Source organism: Pleurodeles waltl, chromosome 6, assembly GCF_031143425.1.
Source record: "Pleurodeles waltl isolate 20211129_DDA chromosome 6, aPleWal1.hap1.20221129, whole genome shotgun sequence".
Taxonomy (NCBI): domain Eukaryota; kingdom Metazoa; phylum Chordata; class Amphibia; order Caudata; family Salamandridae; genus Pleurodeles; species Pleurodeles waltl.
Genome location: NC_090445.1, coordinates 1,640,694,938 through 1,640,710,381, shown reverse-complemented (window position 1 = coordinate 1,640,710,381; position 15,444 = coordinate 1,640,694,938). Strand labels below are relative to the sequence as shown.

Here is a 15,444-nt window from a genome sequence, read left to right as displayed (position 1 = left end):
TATGAATGAGTGGGTGACTGCACTGGTGTGGGGCTGGTAGGATGAGAGGTAGGTAGAATGAGGAGGAGAAGATTGAGGAGGTGGTTGTTTCTCCTTCTGCTTTGGCACTTTAGCTGGAGGCTGTATAGTGTCCAATTCCTCCTGAAAAGCTAGCATCCTCTTTGTCTTTAGAGGAGGTGCTGTAAGAATTCTCCCGGTTTCCTTATGGGTGTGGATCCTAGATTGTCTCTCATCCAGGATTTCTAGAATTGGTTGAATTTCTAACTCTTCAGAGGTTCTGTGGCTTTATTTAAGTCTCTTTGAAAGTCCATGCTCCTCTGTGTATGCTGGCCTTTTCGGCTCCGAAGCGTGCTTTTCGGGACCAAAAAAAGATGAAGAGGATTATGGTTTTGGCTCCGAAACTGGCTTTCTGAATTTCGATTCTGAAAATTGGTGTTTAGTGGAGTCGGAAGCAGAGCTTTTTGTTGCCTCCGATGTTTTCAAAGGAGTGGCCTTTTTCGGTGCTGGAGGGGGAGGGTCGGTCACAGAAAGTCTTTTTTTGGGCCGAGCCATGGCCTTCTGGCAGTGGCGTACCCAAGGTCTTGTGTTTTTCTTTCGTAAGGGTGCAGGGGAAGACGTACTCGCATGTTGTCCTGCTGTGACTGGTCTGTCTTCGTCCTCGGAATCTTGAACTGAGACTGCAGTCTGCATCAATTCTTCCTCTTCTACGTCGAAATGTTCCCCGCTCCTCGACGTCATTTCGAGCCTTCTTCCTCTTCGGTCTATAAGTCTTTTTCAATCGGAAGGATCGACAGGCCTCGCAGTTTTCTTCCCGATGGTCTGCGGAAAGGCAGAGGTTGCAAACCAGATGATGATCTGTGTACGGGTATTTCGCGTGGCACTGAGGACAGAATCGGAATGGAGTCCGATCCATGAGGCTTCCACGCGACCGGCCAGAGTTTGTCACGTGCGCTGCAGGTTAAACTAAGTTGTTATCCCGACGGAAGTGCTGCGTCGATGAAAGATTATGAACCTGATCGATACAATACTGACGAAAAGAGAGTTTTACAAAGTTTTCCGAATCGAAATCTCAGAGCAAGAGGAAACACGTCCAAACCCAACAGCGGAAAGAAAACAATCTAACAATGGAGTCGATGTCCATGCGCAATGGAACCGAAGAGGAGGAGTCACTCAATCCCGTGACTCGAAAAGACTTCTTCGAAGAAAAAAAACTTGTAACACTCCGAGCCCAACACTAGATGGTGGACTAATGCACACCATGTGTATCTGCAGCTACACATGCCATCGAACATACATATACATACATACATACACATACATACATACTCCTGAGATATAAAGCAGTACCACAAGTACTGATAAAACGTGGGCACAACAAAAGACAACAATACAAGCACTAGAAACCGTGATGACCAAAACTGCCCATCAGTGCGCTACTTGCAACCATCACATCCCATCCCATTAGGAAAGATGGGGTTATTGCTTTGGTAGATCAAATTTGGTTCTGAAATCCCCATAAATTCACTCAGTATAGATGATAATGCCTAAAGAACCCCCGGAGAAGGACTTTCATATACAGTTATCTGAAATGGAATTTTCAAAAATAGAACTAGTCACTGGACAAATTCGGGGAAAAATAATTGCACAAAAGCATTCCTGAAAAAAGAAAACTAGTACCAAGTAAGTTTCAATGTACACTGTAGACTTAGTAACGTACTATTCTGAAAGGATTAAAGTAATACAAAGCTGAATACACTGAATATAAATCATGTTGTTGTCCTGTGAAAGTATTACCTTTAGGAGTTTCTTCATTGACAATTTGGAAGTGTGGTGACTTTGGATTCCAGCTGCCTGTAATGACATAGGATTTCCCATCTGAACTTTTACCCATAGACTCCTGAAAAGGAAAACGAGCAACAAAAGAATGCTTTAGAGAATTATACAATAAATTTTTGTACCCAAATGGGAATAACCAAAGTAAGGATTTAGTTACTTACCATGTAAGCATGCTTGTTGCATGTAGTGCTCTAGATTCACATGCTCTCCCTGCCATCGGCTCCATCGAATAGTTTTTTGCTTTGGCTGCAGGTGTAGTGGAGCTAGAGATTGTCCACAGTGATACACATTGTAAGGAAATGTCTCCTTTGCATGGTTACCCCCTGACTTTTTGCCTTTTGCTGAGGCCAAGTTATGACTGAAAGTGTGCTGGGACCCTGCTAACCAGGCCCCAGCACCAGTGTTCTTTCCCTAAACTGTCCCTTTGCTTCCACAATTGGCACAACCCTGGCACCCAGGTAAGTCCCTTGTAAATGGTACCCCTGGTACCAAGGGCCCTGATGCCAGGGAAGGTCTCTAAGGGCTGCAGCATGTCTTATGCCACCCTGGGGACCCCTCACTCAGCACATGCACACTGCCTCACAGCCTGTGTGTGCTGGTGGGGAGAAAATGACTAAGCCGAGTTAGAGAGTGCCATGCCAACCTCACACTGCCTGCGGCATAGGTAAGTCACCCCTCTAGCAGGCCTTACAGCCCTAAGGCAGGGTGCACTATACCACAGGTGAGGGCATTGTGTATAAGCACTATGCCCCTACAGTGTCTAAGCAAAACCTTAGACATTGTAAGTGCAGGGTAGCCATAAGAGTATATGGTCTGGGAGTCTGTCATGCACGAACTCCACAGCACCATAATGGCTACACTGAAAACTGGGAAGTTTGGTATCAAACTTCTCAGCACAATAAATGCACACCGATGCCAGAGTGGAATGTATTGTAAAATGCACCCAGAGGACATCTTAGAGATGCCCCCTGAATACCAATCCGACTTCTAGTGTTAGGCTGACCAGTTGTTGCCAGCCTGCCACAACCAGACGATTTGCTTGCCACATGGGGAGAGTACCTTTGTCACTCTGTGGCCAGGAACAAAGTCTGTATTGGGTGGAGGTGCTTCTCACCTCCCCCTGCAAGAACTCTAACACCTGGTGGTGAGCCTCAAAGGCTCACCCCCTTTGTTACAGCACCACAGGGCATCCCAGCTGGATGAGATGCCTGCCATTCCGGCCACCGGTCCCACTTTTGGCGGCAAGGCTGGAGGAGATGATTAGAAAACCAAGGAGGAGTCACCCACCAGTCAGGAAAACCCCTAAGGTGCCCTGAGCTGAGGTGACCCCTGCCTTTAGAAATCCTCCATCTTTAGTTTGGAGGATTCCCCCAATAGGGTTAGGGATGTGTCCCCCTCCCCTCAGGGAGGGGGCACAAAGAGGGAGTAGCCACCCTCCAAGACAGTAGCCATTGGCTACTGCCCTCCCAGACCTAAACACGCCGCTAAAATGTTGTATTTAGGGGCACCCCAGAACCCAGGAAATCAGATTCCTGCAACCTGAACTAAGAAGACAGACTGGTGACCTGCAAGCCTGCAGAGACGATGGAAGACAACTGCTTTGGCCCCAGTCCTACCAGCCTGTCTCCTGACTCGAAAAACTGCAACAGCGACGCATCCAACAGGGACAAGCGATCTCTGAAGCCTTAGAGGACTGCTCTGAACCCCAGGACCAAGAAACTCCTGTGAGCAGCAGCTATGCTCAACAAACAGCAACAATCGTGCAACTTTTCTGCAACTTTCAAAGCCCTCACTCTTCCCGCCGGAAGCGTGAGACTTCACCCTCTGCACCCGACACCCCCAGCTCGAGAACCAACACCACAGGGAGGACTCCCAGGCGACTGCGACCCCGTGAGTAGCCCAAGACGACCCCCCCTGGATCCCCACAGCAACGCCTGCAGACAGAATCCAGAGGCGCCCCCTGACCGCAACTGCCTGTAACAAGGAACCCGACGCCTGGACCAAGCACTGCACCCACTGCCCCCAGGACCAGAAGGAACCAAACCTCAGTGCAAGAGTGACCACCAGGTGACCCTCTGCCTAGCCCAGGTGGTGGCTGGCCCGAGAAGCCCCCCTGTGCCCTGCCTGCACCGCTAGAGTGACCCCTGGGTCCCTCCACTGAATCCAATACAAAACCAGACGCCTGCTTTGCGCACAGTCCCCCCCGCCCAGTGCTCTACAAAACTCCCCTGGTTTGCCCCCCGAGGACGCGGGTACTTACCTGCTATCATACTGGAACCTGAGCACCCCTGTTCTCCATAGACGCCTATGTGTTTTGGGAACCTCTTTGACCTCTGCACCTGACCAGCCCTGAGCTGCTGGTGTGGTAACTTTGGGGTTGCCTTGAACCCCCAACAGTGGGCTGCCTATGCCCAGGAACTGAGACTTGTAAGTGTCTTACTTACCTCACAACCTGACCAATACTTACCTCCCCCAGGAATTGTTGATTTTTGCACTGTCTACTTTTAAAATAGCTTATTGCCATTTTAACAAAGTGTATATGTTATTGCTCTAATTCAAAGTTCCTAACTTACCTGTGTGGAGTACCTTGCATTTTATGTATTTACTTCAAATCTTGACCTTGTGGTTCTAAAAATAAAGAACATATATTTTTCTATATAAAAACTACTGGCCTGGAGTTAAGTCTGAGTGTGTTCCTCATTTATTGCCTGTGTGTGTACAACAAATGCTTAACACTACCCTCTGATAAGCGTACTGCTCGACCACACTACCACAAAATAGAGCATTAGAATTATCTCTTTTTGCCACTATCTTACCTTTAAGGGGAACCCTTGGACTCTGTGCACACTATCTTTTACTTTGAGATAGTATATACAGAGCCAACTTCCTACACACATGTAATGTGAATATTCGAGTTTTATCTTAAACAACCAATAACTTCATGGGAGGTATGCACATGTGACTCTACGCACTAAATGCAATGAACAGGCACTTACAAGATAAGTAACAATCCATTTGTAGTATTTGTGGCTGTAGATACACATGCTCTGGATAGGCAGTTAAGCAGTTCCCCCTTCTGGTGGCTAGTCACTAGTTGTTGAGGTTTGAAACAAAGTTCTGAGTACAGCTTGCCCTACACAAGCCTGATGGCATGCAAGGACATCCACACAATACTGTTCGGTAAATGTGTGTGGAGCAGACCAAGTCATTGCCTTGGAAACGTCAGTTACAGGAATATTAACAAAGAAAGCCATAGAACCACCTTTCTTTCTAGTGGAACGTACTCTTGGAAGAACTTGTAAGGTCCTATCGGCCTTGCCATAACATGTTTGGATTCATATGACTATCCATCTAGCAATACCAGCTTTGGATATTGGCTGACCGAGTCTAGGGTTGAAAAAGGCTCCAAATAGTTGTTGTGCTTTCTGAAAAGTTTAGAACACTCTTGACATCTAAAGTGTGAAGTGCTCTTTCTGCTACTAAATCTAGGTTCAGAAAGAAAACTGGCATCTCAAAAGTCTGATTCACATGAAAAGATGACAACTTTAGAGACACACTTTGGATTGGGTCTCGGTACTACTCTGCCATGATGTATTTGAAAGAAAGGCTCTTGTAGAGTGAGTGTTTGTATTTCAACATCTCTTCTCAACCAGGTAATTGCTACTAGAAAAGCAACCTTCCTTGGAAGGTACTGAAGTGGAGAGGAATGTAATGACTCGAACAGAGGACCCATGAGTCTAGTTACTACCACACAAAAGCAGGTGGTGTTCTTGTAGGTATTAATCTTTTTGAACCTTTCATGAACCCTTTGACAAATGGAATTTAAAGCCGTGAACTATGTTCCCTGTTTCCTAGGTACACAGTAACAGCTACAAGGTGAAGACATATAGATATGTAGGCTAGACCGGATTGTTGTAGATCTAGTATGTAACATAGCAGGTTTTGTACTGTAGGGTTGATAGGATCAATGGGCTGTGAAAAACAATTGCACACAAACCTTTTCCACTTAGCTGCATAGCAGGTCCTAGAGGTAGGTTGCCTTATTTACTCAAGGATGTCAATGTATTTAGAGGGCTGTTTAAGGTACCCAAACAAACTCCAGGACTTCAAAAGTCAGATTGCTAGATTGAGTTGTCTTGGATCTCTGTGTCTGATTGTCTGATGGGAAGCTTCTTATGAGGAACTATCAACAAGCCAAGAAGGGTGGAGTACCATGGCCGTCTTGCCCACGTGGGAGCTACTATATTAAGGGTGAGAGTTGTTTGCCTGAGCTTCTTCACCACATATGGAAAGAGTAGGAGAGGAGGAAAAGCGTAGGCAAATATCCCTGACCCACTGCATTGCCCTGTAACCTTTCGTAAAGAAGCTTGGAGGTGAAGTATCTGACAAGAGATCTGTGTCTTGTGTTACCCAAATCTGAAAGTACTGCTGAATGACTGGTGAGTGAAGTTCCCACTCATGGACTAGTTACTGCGTCCAGCTTAATAGGTCTGCAACATTGCTCTCTGCTCCCAAGAGATGTTCTGCCAGGAGATTAATGTGATGTCGTACTGCCCCTTTCCATATGCTCTGTGCTAACTGAGATAGAAGATGAGTGCCTACATGTCTACTGTATGTTATACATTGCTGTTATATTGTGTCTTTAAGAGGACTACATTATGGTGTATGTACTAGAAGAATGCCTTGAGCACCATCTGTATCGCTAGGAGCTCTAAAAAGTTGATGTGATGAGTTTTTTGTTGAGCAGTCCATACCGCTTGGCCAGTCAACTCCAATATGTTCACCTCCCAACCCTTGAGGAATGTGCCTGTTGTAATGGTCACCTGTGGTAATGGGGACAGAAAAGCCTTTACCTGCAATAGAATGCTACTGTTCCACCACTGCACACAGCTATGGACTGTGGGCCAAATAAACACTAGATCTAAATTTCCCCCATCTGTGACCACTGAAATGCCAAACAAGGGAGCATATGTAGGTGGCACACCTAGCTGCCATGCCATAGGCACCATCGCTGCGGAGCTCTTCATTCAACCTGTGTTTCATTGGGCCCCTCACAGCCCCCACAAGCATTTGAAATCGCGGTTCCTGGGGGCCCCCACTGCAGTCATAACAGGAGTGACCACAGATGTCGAGAACAATGCAGGGGCACGGCAGAGAGCCTGGATGAGGCGAGTATGAACGGTAACACCAGCAGAGGCAAAATGGCGGCCCTGTAATAGTGCAAACAATGTGGTGCTCGCCTGTGTTCCATCTCCGCCCTCCTGAATCAGCACAGGCAGGGCGAGTGAAATGCGCATTACATGGGCACAGGCTTGCTTTCCCCCTCCCCCAATCGACTGAACCAGCACAATTGTTGGACCGTTGCGGGCCTCGCCCCCCTCTTCAGGTGGGGAGGTCACATTGGATTGGTGGGGGCCACGGTGGTGCGCCGGAAAGGATTACCCGTCCAACACTCCTTTCCTAGGCCCTAAAGTTTGAAATGAGGGCTTCTGGGCCTAAAGACTAGAGGCCACATCTAGCACCATTGCGCCCGGTGGCCATGACACTGGGCTGCATTACAGTAAGTTGCATTACAGTAACTTGCTCAGTATTAGTGGCCTGCCTGTTGAATCCATCGACTGATGGCGGTCAGCGTCACTGTGAGGGAGCGCTTGCTGGAAGAGTAAGGGTGTACCCTGTTTGCAGGAGGACTATCACAGCACCTTGCCAAGGGGAGACTGCTGTCGAGCCTGTAGGCCCTCGCTGAACATATTGCCCTCATGTGGTGACAGATGTGCCCTGGAAGGTAGATAACTGGCGGTGTACAGTGCACTTACCTGCCTGGAGGACACTGAGACTGCCCCTGTAGGGTGCAAAGTGTGTGAGCACCTTGCCAGTGAACCCTGGTGGTTGCCCCCCCCCCGGGCTGTGTTGGCCCCTGCCGGCCTGCCTATCCCTACCACTCACACTGCGGACGAGTTGGCTCCTACAGTGCCTTGGTCCCTGGGGTTTGCCATGATTTGACTTACCTTATACTTTAGCATTATGGGTTGTTTCCAGAGACTGAAGGATGATGCCTGGGCGGGTGCCTCCCAAGAGGTGATCAAGCAGGGCGCCAGATGTAGTAAGACTTCACAACTTGATAGTAAATGTGAAAAACTGCGGATGTGATTGATGCTACTGGAGAACACCTGGAAGGCAACCTGATGTTGGTGGAGCTAGACCCCATTCAGGAGAACTCAAGGAAAATTTCAGAAGGAGTGTCCGTCCTGAAGACCTCTGTCCAAACCCTTCAACTCAAGATGTTAAGCATGGACTGCCGCCTCACTAACTTGGAGGCCCACAGTCGCCGACTGGAGTTCGAGCTGCAACATTAATATTGTTGGTCTGCCGGAGAGAGTGGAGAGCGAGTCCATGCTTGGTCTTCTGGAGGACTGGCTGCAGGAGGTCGTGGCCCTGATGACCTGTCCAAGTTCTATGCACTGGAACCTGCCAAGCTACCACCCCCCCAGAACTATAGAGCTATAATTATTGGCTAGAGAATGCATGAAAGGTATCATCGGTCGGGATTGATTGGGAGGCCCTCAAGGTGGTCCTACAGGGGTCACTGTATTTCTAATAAGATGTGCACTCACACTCAACTGCACACTGATATCAAGTGGCAGGAAGGAGTACTGAATGGTGTGCCACTGGATGTCAGAGTGATGGTGGCCAAAGGTACGGTGCGGCTGTTGGAAGAAAGGAAGAAATTATTCATTCTGGTAGAATGCTTACAGCAGTACAAGTACAAATATTGCGCAGGACCATGCGGATAGAGATATGTTGGGGAGTATGCTGGCTTGGCTCCTGAGGAGGAGACCAGAGGATAAACTACTCTCGCAGATTTGGGATTCTGTTGGCCGGGAAGTGTTCTCGCAGGAGGAATGTATAGGATATTTACCCAGTATTATTGCGAGTTGTATAATATTGGTGCAGAAGTTCCACCGACCAACATTTTGCAGTACATTGGAGATTCTTCCCCTCGTGTTCTGGGCCCAAAGACGGTGGAGAAGCTTGGCGCCGAAATTTCTGTTCAGGAGGTGACTTTCGCGATTAAGGAATTTGCACAGGGCAAGATCCCCTGTCCGGATGGGCTGCCTATTGAGTTCTATGCTACTTATGCTGTGACCCTAGCCTCTAAATTAGCGGACGTCTTCGATGGGGAGCTGACACCGGGCCTGCTCCCGTCTTCATTGCAAGAAGCCATGATTGTGTTTTTGCCTAAGAAAGAAACGGACCCTGAACTGGTCAAATCGTATTGCCCCCTTTCCATGCTCAATGTAGATTACACAATTCTGAGCAGGGTTCTGGCAAATAGGAGCTTGCCTCAAATTGGTAAACTCATACATCCTGACAAGAAAGGGTTTGTCCCCATTTGTAGCACCCTGCCTAACATAAGCCAACTGATCCATGTCTTGGACATGCATGGGTGTTTCCCTCCAGATTCTCTAGTGCTGTCCGTGAACCTTAAGAAAGCGTTTACCTCTGGGAATTCCTCCACACTACCCTACTCGGGATGGGCTTTGGGCTCCAATTTGTTAAATGAATCCGGCTGTTATATACTAAGCCAATGGAGACGGTCAAAAGAAGGTCGTGATATTGGATTCCTATCAGGTCGAGTCGGGTACCAGGCAGGGCTGCCTGCTCTCCCCACTGTTATTTGCCCTGGCTATGGAGCCTTTTGTCTGAACTGTAAGGTGGGACAGGCATTACAGAGGGCTGCGGCTCACGGTGGATAAACTGTATATCTCGTTATATGCAGATGAGGTGCTTTTATATATGAGTGGCAAGATGTCTGACTTGGGGCGGGGGGGGGGGGGTTTGCGGCCCTATTGACATTTGGGGAACCGCCAGGTCTTTCAGTCAATTGGCATAAATCTAGTGCTCATCCTCTGCATTCCACCACTGAGGAGTAGCCGGTCCTATGGATCGCACTGGAGATGCAGTGGGAACAGACTACCATTCGATACTGGGAGGTGGCGATATACAGATCGGCGAACAAGAGCTTTGAGGATAATTATGGTAGAGGCCTCACTAAGCTGCAATGCTCGGTTGACTTCTGGAGCACTCTCCATCTTTCTGTAAGTGACCGGATCATGGTCTTGAAGATGGTGATCCTACTGCACTTTCTTTACCGGTTTGCTGCCCTACCGGTGGAACTCTTGGGGGGGGGGGGGAACAAGTCTGAGTCATGAGGTAGAGTGATGACTCCTTCATGGTGATACTGTGCAAGGGCATCAACTCCATTGTTAGATTGTTTTCCCACAGGTGGTGAGAATGGAGTGTAGATAAGTGAAAATAATGAGGTCCATGTGAAAAAATGTGAGTAGAAACTGCAACGGGCACAAGCGTCTTGGGAGGAGGGTGGGTACATGTTAATCTACAGCACTACATGCCACAAACAGATGCTTACAGGGTAAGTAACCTCTTCCATTTGAGGCATGTGTGGCTGTAGTTACACATGGTTTGCATTGACTGGAAAGCTGTCCACCTCAGAAGCAGTGGCTGACCTCAGGGTGTTGCAGTGGTTTGCAAAAGGGTACATATCACTGCCTGACCTAAATTGACTCGCTGAAACAGCCAGACAATACTGCTTTGTGAAGGTGTGTGGTGTGGACCATGTCGCCGTTTGCCAGCCAAGGGGATGTTTCCTAGGAAAGCCATGGATGCACCTTTCTTCCTTGTAGTGCGCTCTAAGAGGTGTAGGGAAGGTTCTTTTAGCTTCAAAACAGCATGTTTGAATACATGTTACTATCCAGCTGGCTATGCCTCATTTGGGTATAGAGTTCCCTTTATGAGGTGGTGAAAAGGCAACAAAAAGTTGCTTGTGGTTTCTGAAAGTTTTAGTTCTATCAATGTAGACCATAAAGACCCTTTTAACATCTAATGTATAGAGGGCCCAATCTACAACAGAATCTGGTTGTAGGAAAAACCAGTAACTCAATTGATTGGTCGAGGTGAAAATGGGGAAACCACTTTAGGAAGAAATTTAAGGTTGGTGCGAAGAACTACTCTCTCTGTGCAGATGGAAGAAAGATTCTTCTAAGGTTAAAGCCTGGGGCTCACTTACACGTCTGGCTGAAGTGAAAGCAACTAGAAATGCCACTCTCCAAGAAAGGAACTAAAGAGGACATGTGTAGGGATTCAAATGGGGGGCCCATAAGTCATGTGAGAACTACGTTAAGATTCCATGAGGGTGCAGGTGAAACCCCTGGTGGAATAATTCCTTGGAGCCTCTCCATGAGCTAAGTTTCTTTTATAGAACCTCTGCGCCTCCTCTGTAACGTGAACCCCCAAGTACTCAAATCCAGAGGACAATTTTGATATCCATGATGCCCATAGCATATCCATATGGCAGGGGGTTATAGGCTATATGTAAGATTTATTAAAATTCACCTGGAGGCCAGAGTATGTTCCGAAAATTTGAAGAATTTCTAAAGATCTGGGCCCCATTGACTCCGGATCACCCAAACACAGCAGCACATCATCTGCATATAGCAAGACAGTCACTCATCTCAGGGGTCCACTGAAACCCCCGAACGAGTTGTCAGCATCTTAGCTCATATTTTCACCTCTGCATTTAACAAGGAGAACAGTTGGATATCTCCACAATGTGTTCCCTCCATATGAGGCTTGGGAATTGCCATTATTTGAGCGGTTGTATGGGCATCTGGCAACTCCCTTCTCCAGTGCTTCCCTAAAGCCCTTTAGCAGCAGAGGGCCCTTCTGAGGCATACCAACTGCCAGAATTCCACCTGGAATCCATTAGGACCCGGCACCTTACCTGCCTGTAACTGTGCCAAGACTGTGCGCAACATCACAGGTGACGTCTGCCTCCAGGGAGTTGCAGTCCTCTGGGGACAATCTGGGCATTGGCAGGTCATGTATGAATGTACGCAAATCCTCTTGAGGACTTGTGCGGTCCCCCATACAATGCCTAGTAATATGCTGTCGAAGCTTGCACAATGGGTACAGTTCCCGTTATTCAAGAGCCTCCTCAGCCACCAAATAAGCCACCGGGGCTCCGGCCTCTCTAGACGTGCACAGCCAGTATAAGGTCCTACTGGCCTTGTCCCTCTACTGCTAAATTCAAGTGGCCACTCAAGCCTTTCTTGCCTCTCGTGTGAGCTCCTGCCTAGGTAATGTCTGCGTATGTAGCGAATAACTTAGCAGGGACTCCTGCATTGATGACAGTGGCTCTCTAGATCGAATATACATTCCTCCAGGTCTGCAACTTTCCGTCTGACACTTTCTCACCCTGGGACATCACTGACCCTTTGTTTTCAGTGAGGAATCGTTGGCACGCTTGTTGACATTTCCTGAAAGTCCTCTTTTTTTCCACCATCGCTCTTCTGGGATCCTAAGTTCAATCCACTACCACCGATGAATGATTAAAGAAACCTCGATGACCGAATAGAAAAACTTTGAACTGATAATGTTTCCTACCAATCACAAACCTGAGTTATTTGTGATGTGTTGGGTGTATTGAGGCATTCTTTAGATAGAGGGCTTAGACAAAATCCCTTGTTGGAGGAGTGGGATCATATAATAATTCTGACAGGATGTAGTGGTTTAGGGGCCTTAGATCTAGAATGGGCGTAAGGATCAGTCCTTTATGGGGTTTAGGAACTATAGGTAGTATGTTACTGAATCTTCATGTTGTAGAGAGACAGGTTCTATAGCTCCTTTGAGAAAAAGAGCTTGAACTTCCTGTTTGAGCAGAGTTTGATGTTCCAAGGGTAACTTATGTGACGTGGTATGTTGGGAGGTGTGGTAACGAGCTTCAGAGAGTAACCATGTTGGATAATATTCAACACCAACTGGGCTGATGTTATTGATTGCCATGTAGGTAGAAAATGTTGTATATGAACAACAAGTGTTGTATGGTCGGGGGAATGTGAGGGAAGTCATTCTTTGATGATCGGAGTTCCACCACGTGGGGAAGCACCTTTGACACTACACTTGCCACTGTTACCCCTGTAGAAGCCTCTCTTTGGAGGAGTTATATTGATGTCAACTAGGTTGGTCGGAGATGGAGGCTTCTGTAGTGGCAGTTTTGGAACCCCCACAATAGCTGGAATTGCAAATGAAGCCTACAGGTGTAGATGTTTGGAGGTCCCTCGTGGACTTGGCCGTGTGTGTCTTTTTTAATTTTCTCGAAGGCCTCCTCAACTTGGGGCAAAAAGAGATGTTCCTTGTCAAAATGAACATTTAGGAGGTTTTGCTGTACATCTGGCTTGAACCCTGAAATATGCAGCAGTGCGTGTTGACGGAGCAGGAGGCGTGTATTAATCACTCTTGCTGCAGTGCTGGCAGCATCTATGGCATAACGTATAGAGGTGTTGCAAATAGGTGTGCCCTCTGCGACAATTTCTTGCCCCCTTTTTCTGTGCTCATCTGGGAGATATTTGGCGAGCTCTTCTATTTCCTCCCAGTGAGCACAGTCATATCTTGCTAGCAAACACATCGTATTGGTGACACAGCAATGGTTTGTAGATTGGGCCGCAAGCCTTTTCCCTACAGCATCAATGTGCTTCCTTTCCTTGTTTGGTGGTGGGGCATCACCAGTAGTTTGTGAATTAGCTCTTTTACGGTGGCTGGTGACTAATAGAGAGTCCAGTGGTACCTCTACTCTAACATATATGGTATCTGATGGAGAGGCTTTGTATTTTTTATAGCCCCAGGAGTAAGTAGCCCTTTTCAAGGGTCTTTGAAGATGTCATCTGTGTGGAATAACATGCCTTTTAGCATAGTAAGTATTGTAGATGACTGGTTCAAAAAGGAACTTGTCTTCTAGGGGGTTCTTTGTCTAGCTACACGTCACGGAAAGTAGCATCCCTACCTATTAACTCCTGATATGCAGTGGAATCATCAGAAGTGGATGAATGTGCGGGGAATAAGTAAGGGTCAGTGTTCCCTGGAGGATCTACATCATAGGTGTCCCGTTGTCTTTATATGATGGTGCACCAAAAGCATTATCTCCTGCATCATGTCCACCTGTGCCATTACCAGGGGTCCCGAATTGTGATCACAGACTGTGGTGGAGATGGTGAGTCTGATGGTGGTGGAGGAGGTGGTAGAGGTGATGAGGGTGGTCAAAAAGGCACAGAACTAGTGGCTTTGTCAACCTTCTTTTTTTCGGTGGAGTAGGGGAATCAAATGCCTCTTCAAAAGAAAGCGGTCTCTTAGAAGATGGCAGTATTGTAGATGGAGTCTGTTGTTGAGCATCGAATTTCTCCTGTAATTTATGGAGAACAGGCTCCACTATTTTTTCAGTGGGCTTTTTCAGGGTCGGCCTTGAAGCTTTCGATCTGAACTGTGCTTGTGTTTCACTGTCGAAGTTTCACTCATCGTTGAAGCAGTGGATGTCGACAGTTGGATCGGCACAGATATGCGGGTAGGTGACAAAGTTGTTGGCTCTGAAGGCTTTGGTGCTGAGCCAGAGGGCAGGCCATCCAAACTAGTCTATCAGTACCGACCATGGGCAGAGGCATGACTGAAGGCCTCTTGTTCAAGATGTGCTGTGTGTTTACTGAAGTGTTCAAAATGGTGTTGAGGGGCAGGGGGTACAGTACTCACTGTTCGAGTCTCCTGTGCGACATCAGTTGTTTCAACTTCAAATTCAAATTCAGAACTGTCCTCAACAGAGAACACCTCCTCTTCCACTACAAGAACTTCAGGGTGTTGTTCCTCACTGATGTCTTTCTACCCAAAGAGGTCAGGAGTGCCCTCTGTGCTCCTCTACTGCATGTCGAGGCGGCATGCCCAACAGTCTGAGGATTTTCTTCAAGTGGGAAGACTGGCAGGCCTCACAATCCGTTCCCCTGTGTTCGGGTGACTAACAGGTTACAGACCTGAGGGAAGTCCATACACAGATATTTGGCATGGCAATGAGGCCAGAAACAGAAAGGTGTACGTTCCATTACCAAGAGGGCATTCGATCCTGATGGAGACTGAGTTGGGGGGCCCCAAAGGGCAAGGCCCTGTAGAGGGCTTGGTCGAAGCGCATCGGTTCGACAGGCGATTAAACCTTTGTACTCCAAGATGTGACGTGTGATCGTAAACAAAACCGGTGAGGGTTAGAGTGTATTAGGAACCAGAGTGATCGTTGATCATATAGACCTGGAGAGCAAGCATACACGTCCGTACTTGACCACGGAAAGAAAATCTAACAAAGGAGTTGATGCACATGTGCAGTATCACCGAGAAGGAGGAGCCACACTACTTTGTGATTCAAAAGACTTCTTTGAAGTCATACGTCCAGATGCACACATGCCTTGAAAATGAGTTTTCCTTCACTTACTAGATCCTCTCCTTTTTTCCTACACTCATCTGGAAGATTTGAGGCGATTGTCCACTGTGTCCCACTGTGTTCTTTTGTATCTCGAGAGCAGCCCTACAGAGCTGTCAATCTGCTAGTGATTCGCACAGCCTACAGCGACCCTCTTCCCTACAGTTTCAATCCAATTGCTTTCTTTGTCAGGAGGAGGAGAATCCTCTGTTGCTTATGCAGGTGTTTGTGTCCATGTGGTAGCCACCACTAACTAATCAGGGGTGGGTGCCCCTAATGTAGATCATTCTTAGGATGAT

At 47.5% G+C, this 15,444-nt stretch overlaps 1 protein-coding gene across 3 annotated transcripts in view; it reads right to left on the bottom strand.

Annotated features, from left to right (window-relative positions):
• RABGAP1 (RAB GTPase activating protein 1) overlaps nucleotides 1-15,444 on the bottom strand; it is an 885,283-nt gene that overhangs the window by 645,597 nt on the left and 224,242 nt on the right. For all 3 annotated transcript variants that reach the window (XM_069241548.1, XM_069241547.1, XM_069241549.1), the window contains one exon: nucleotides 1,795-1,897. In XM_069241548.1, coding sequence (XP_069097649.1) covers nucleotides 1,795-1,897 — 103 coding nt within the window. The remainder of the gene's footprint in view (nucleotides 1-1,794; nucleotides 1,898-15,444) is intronic.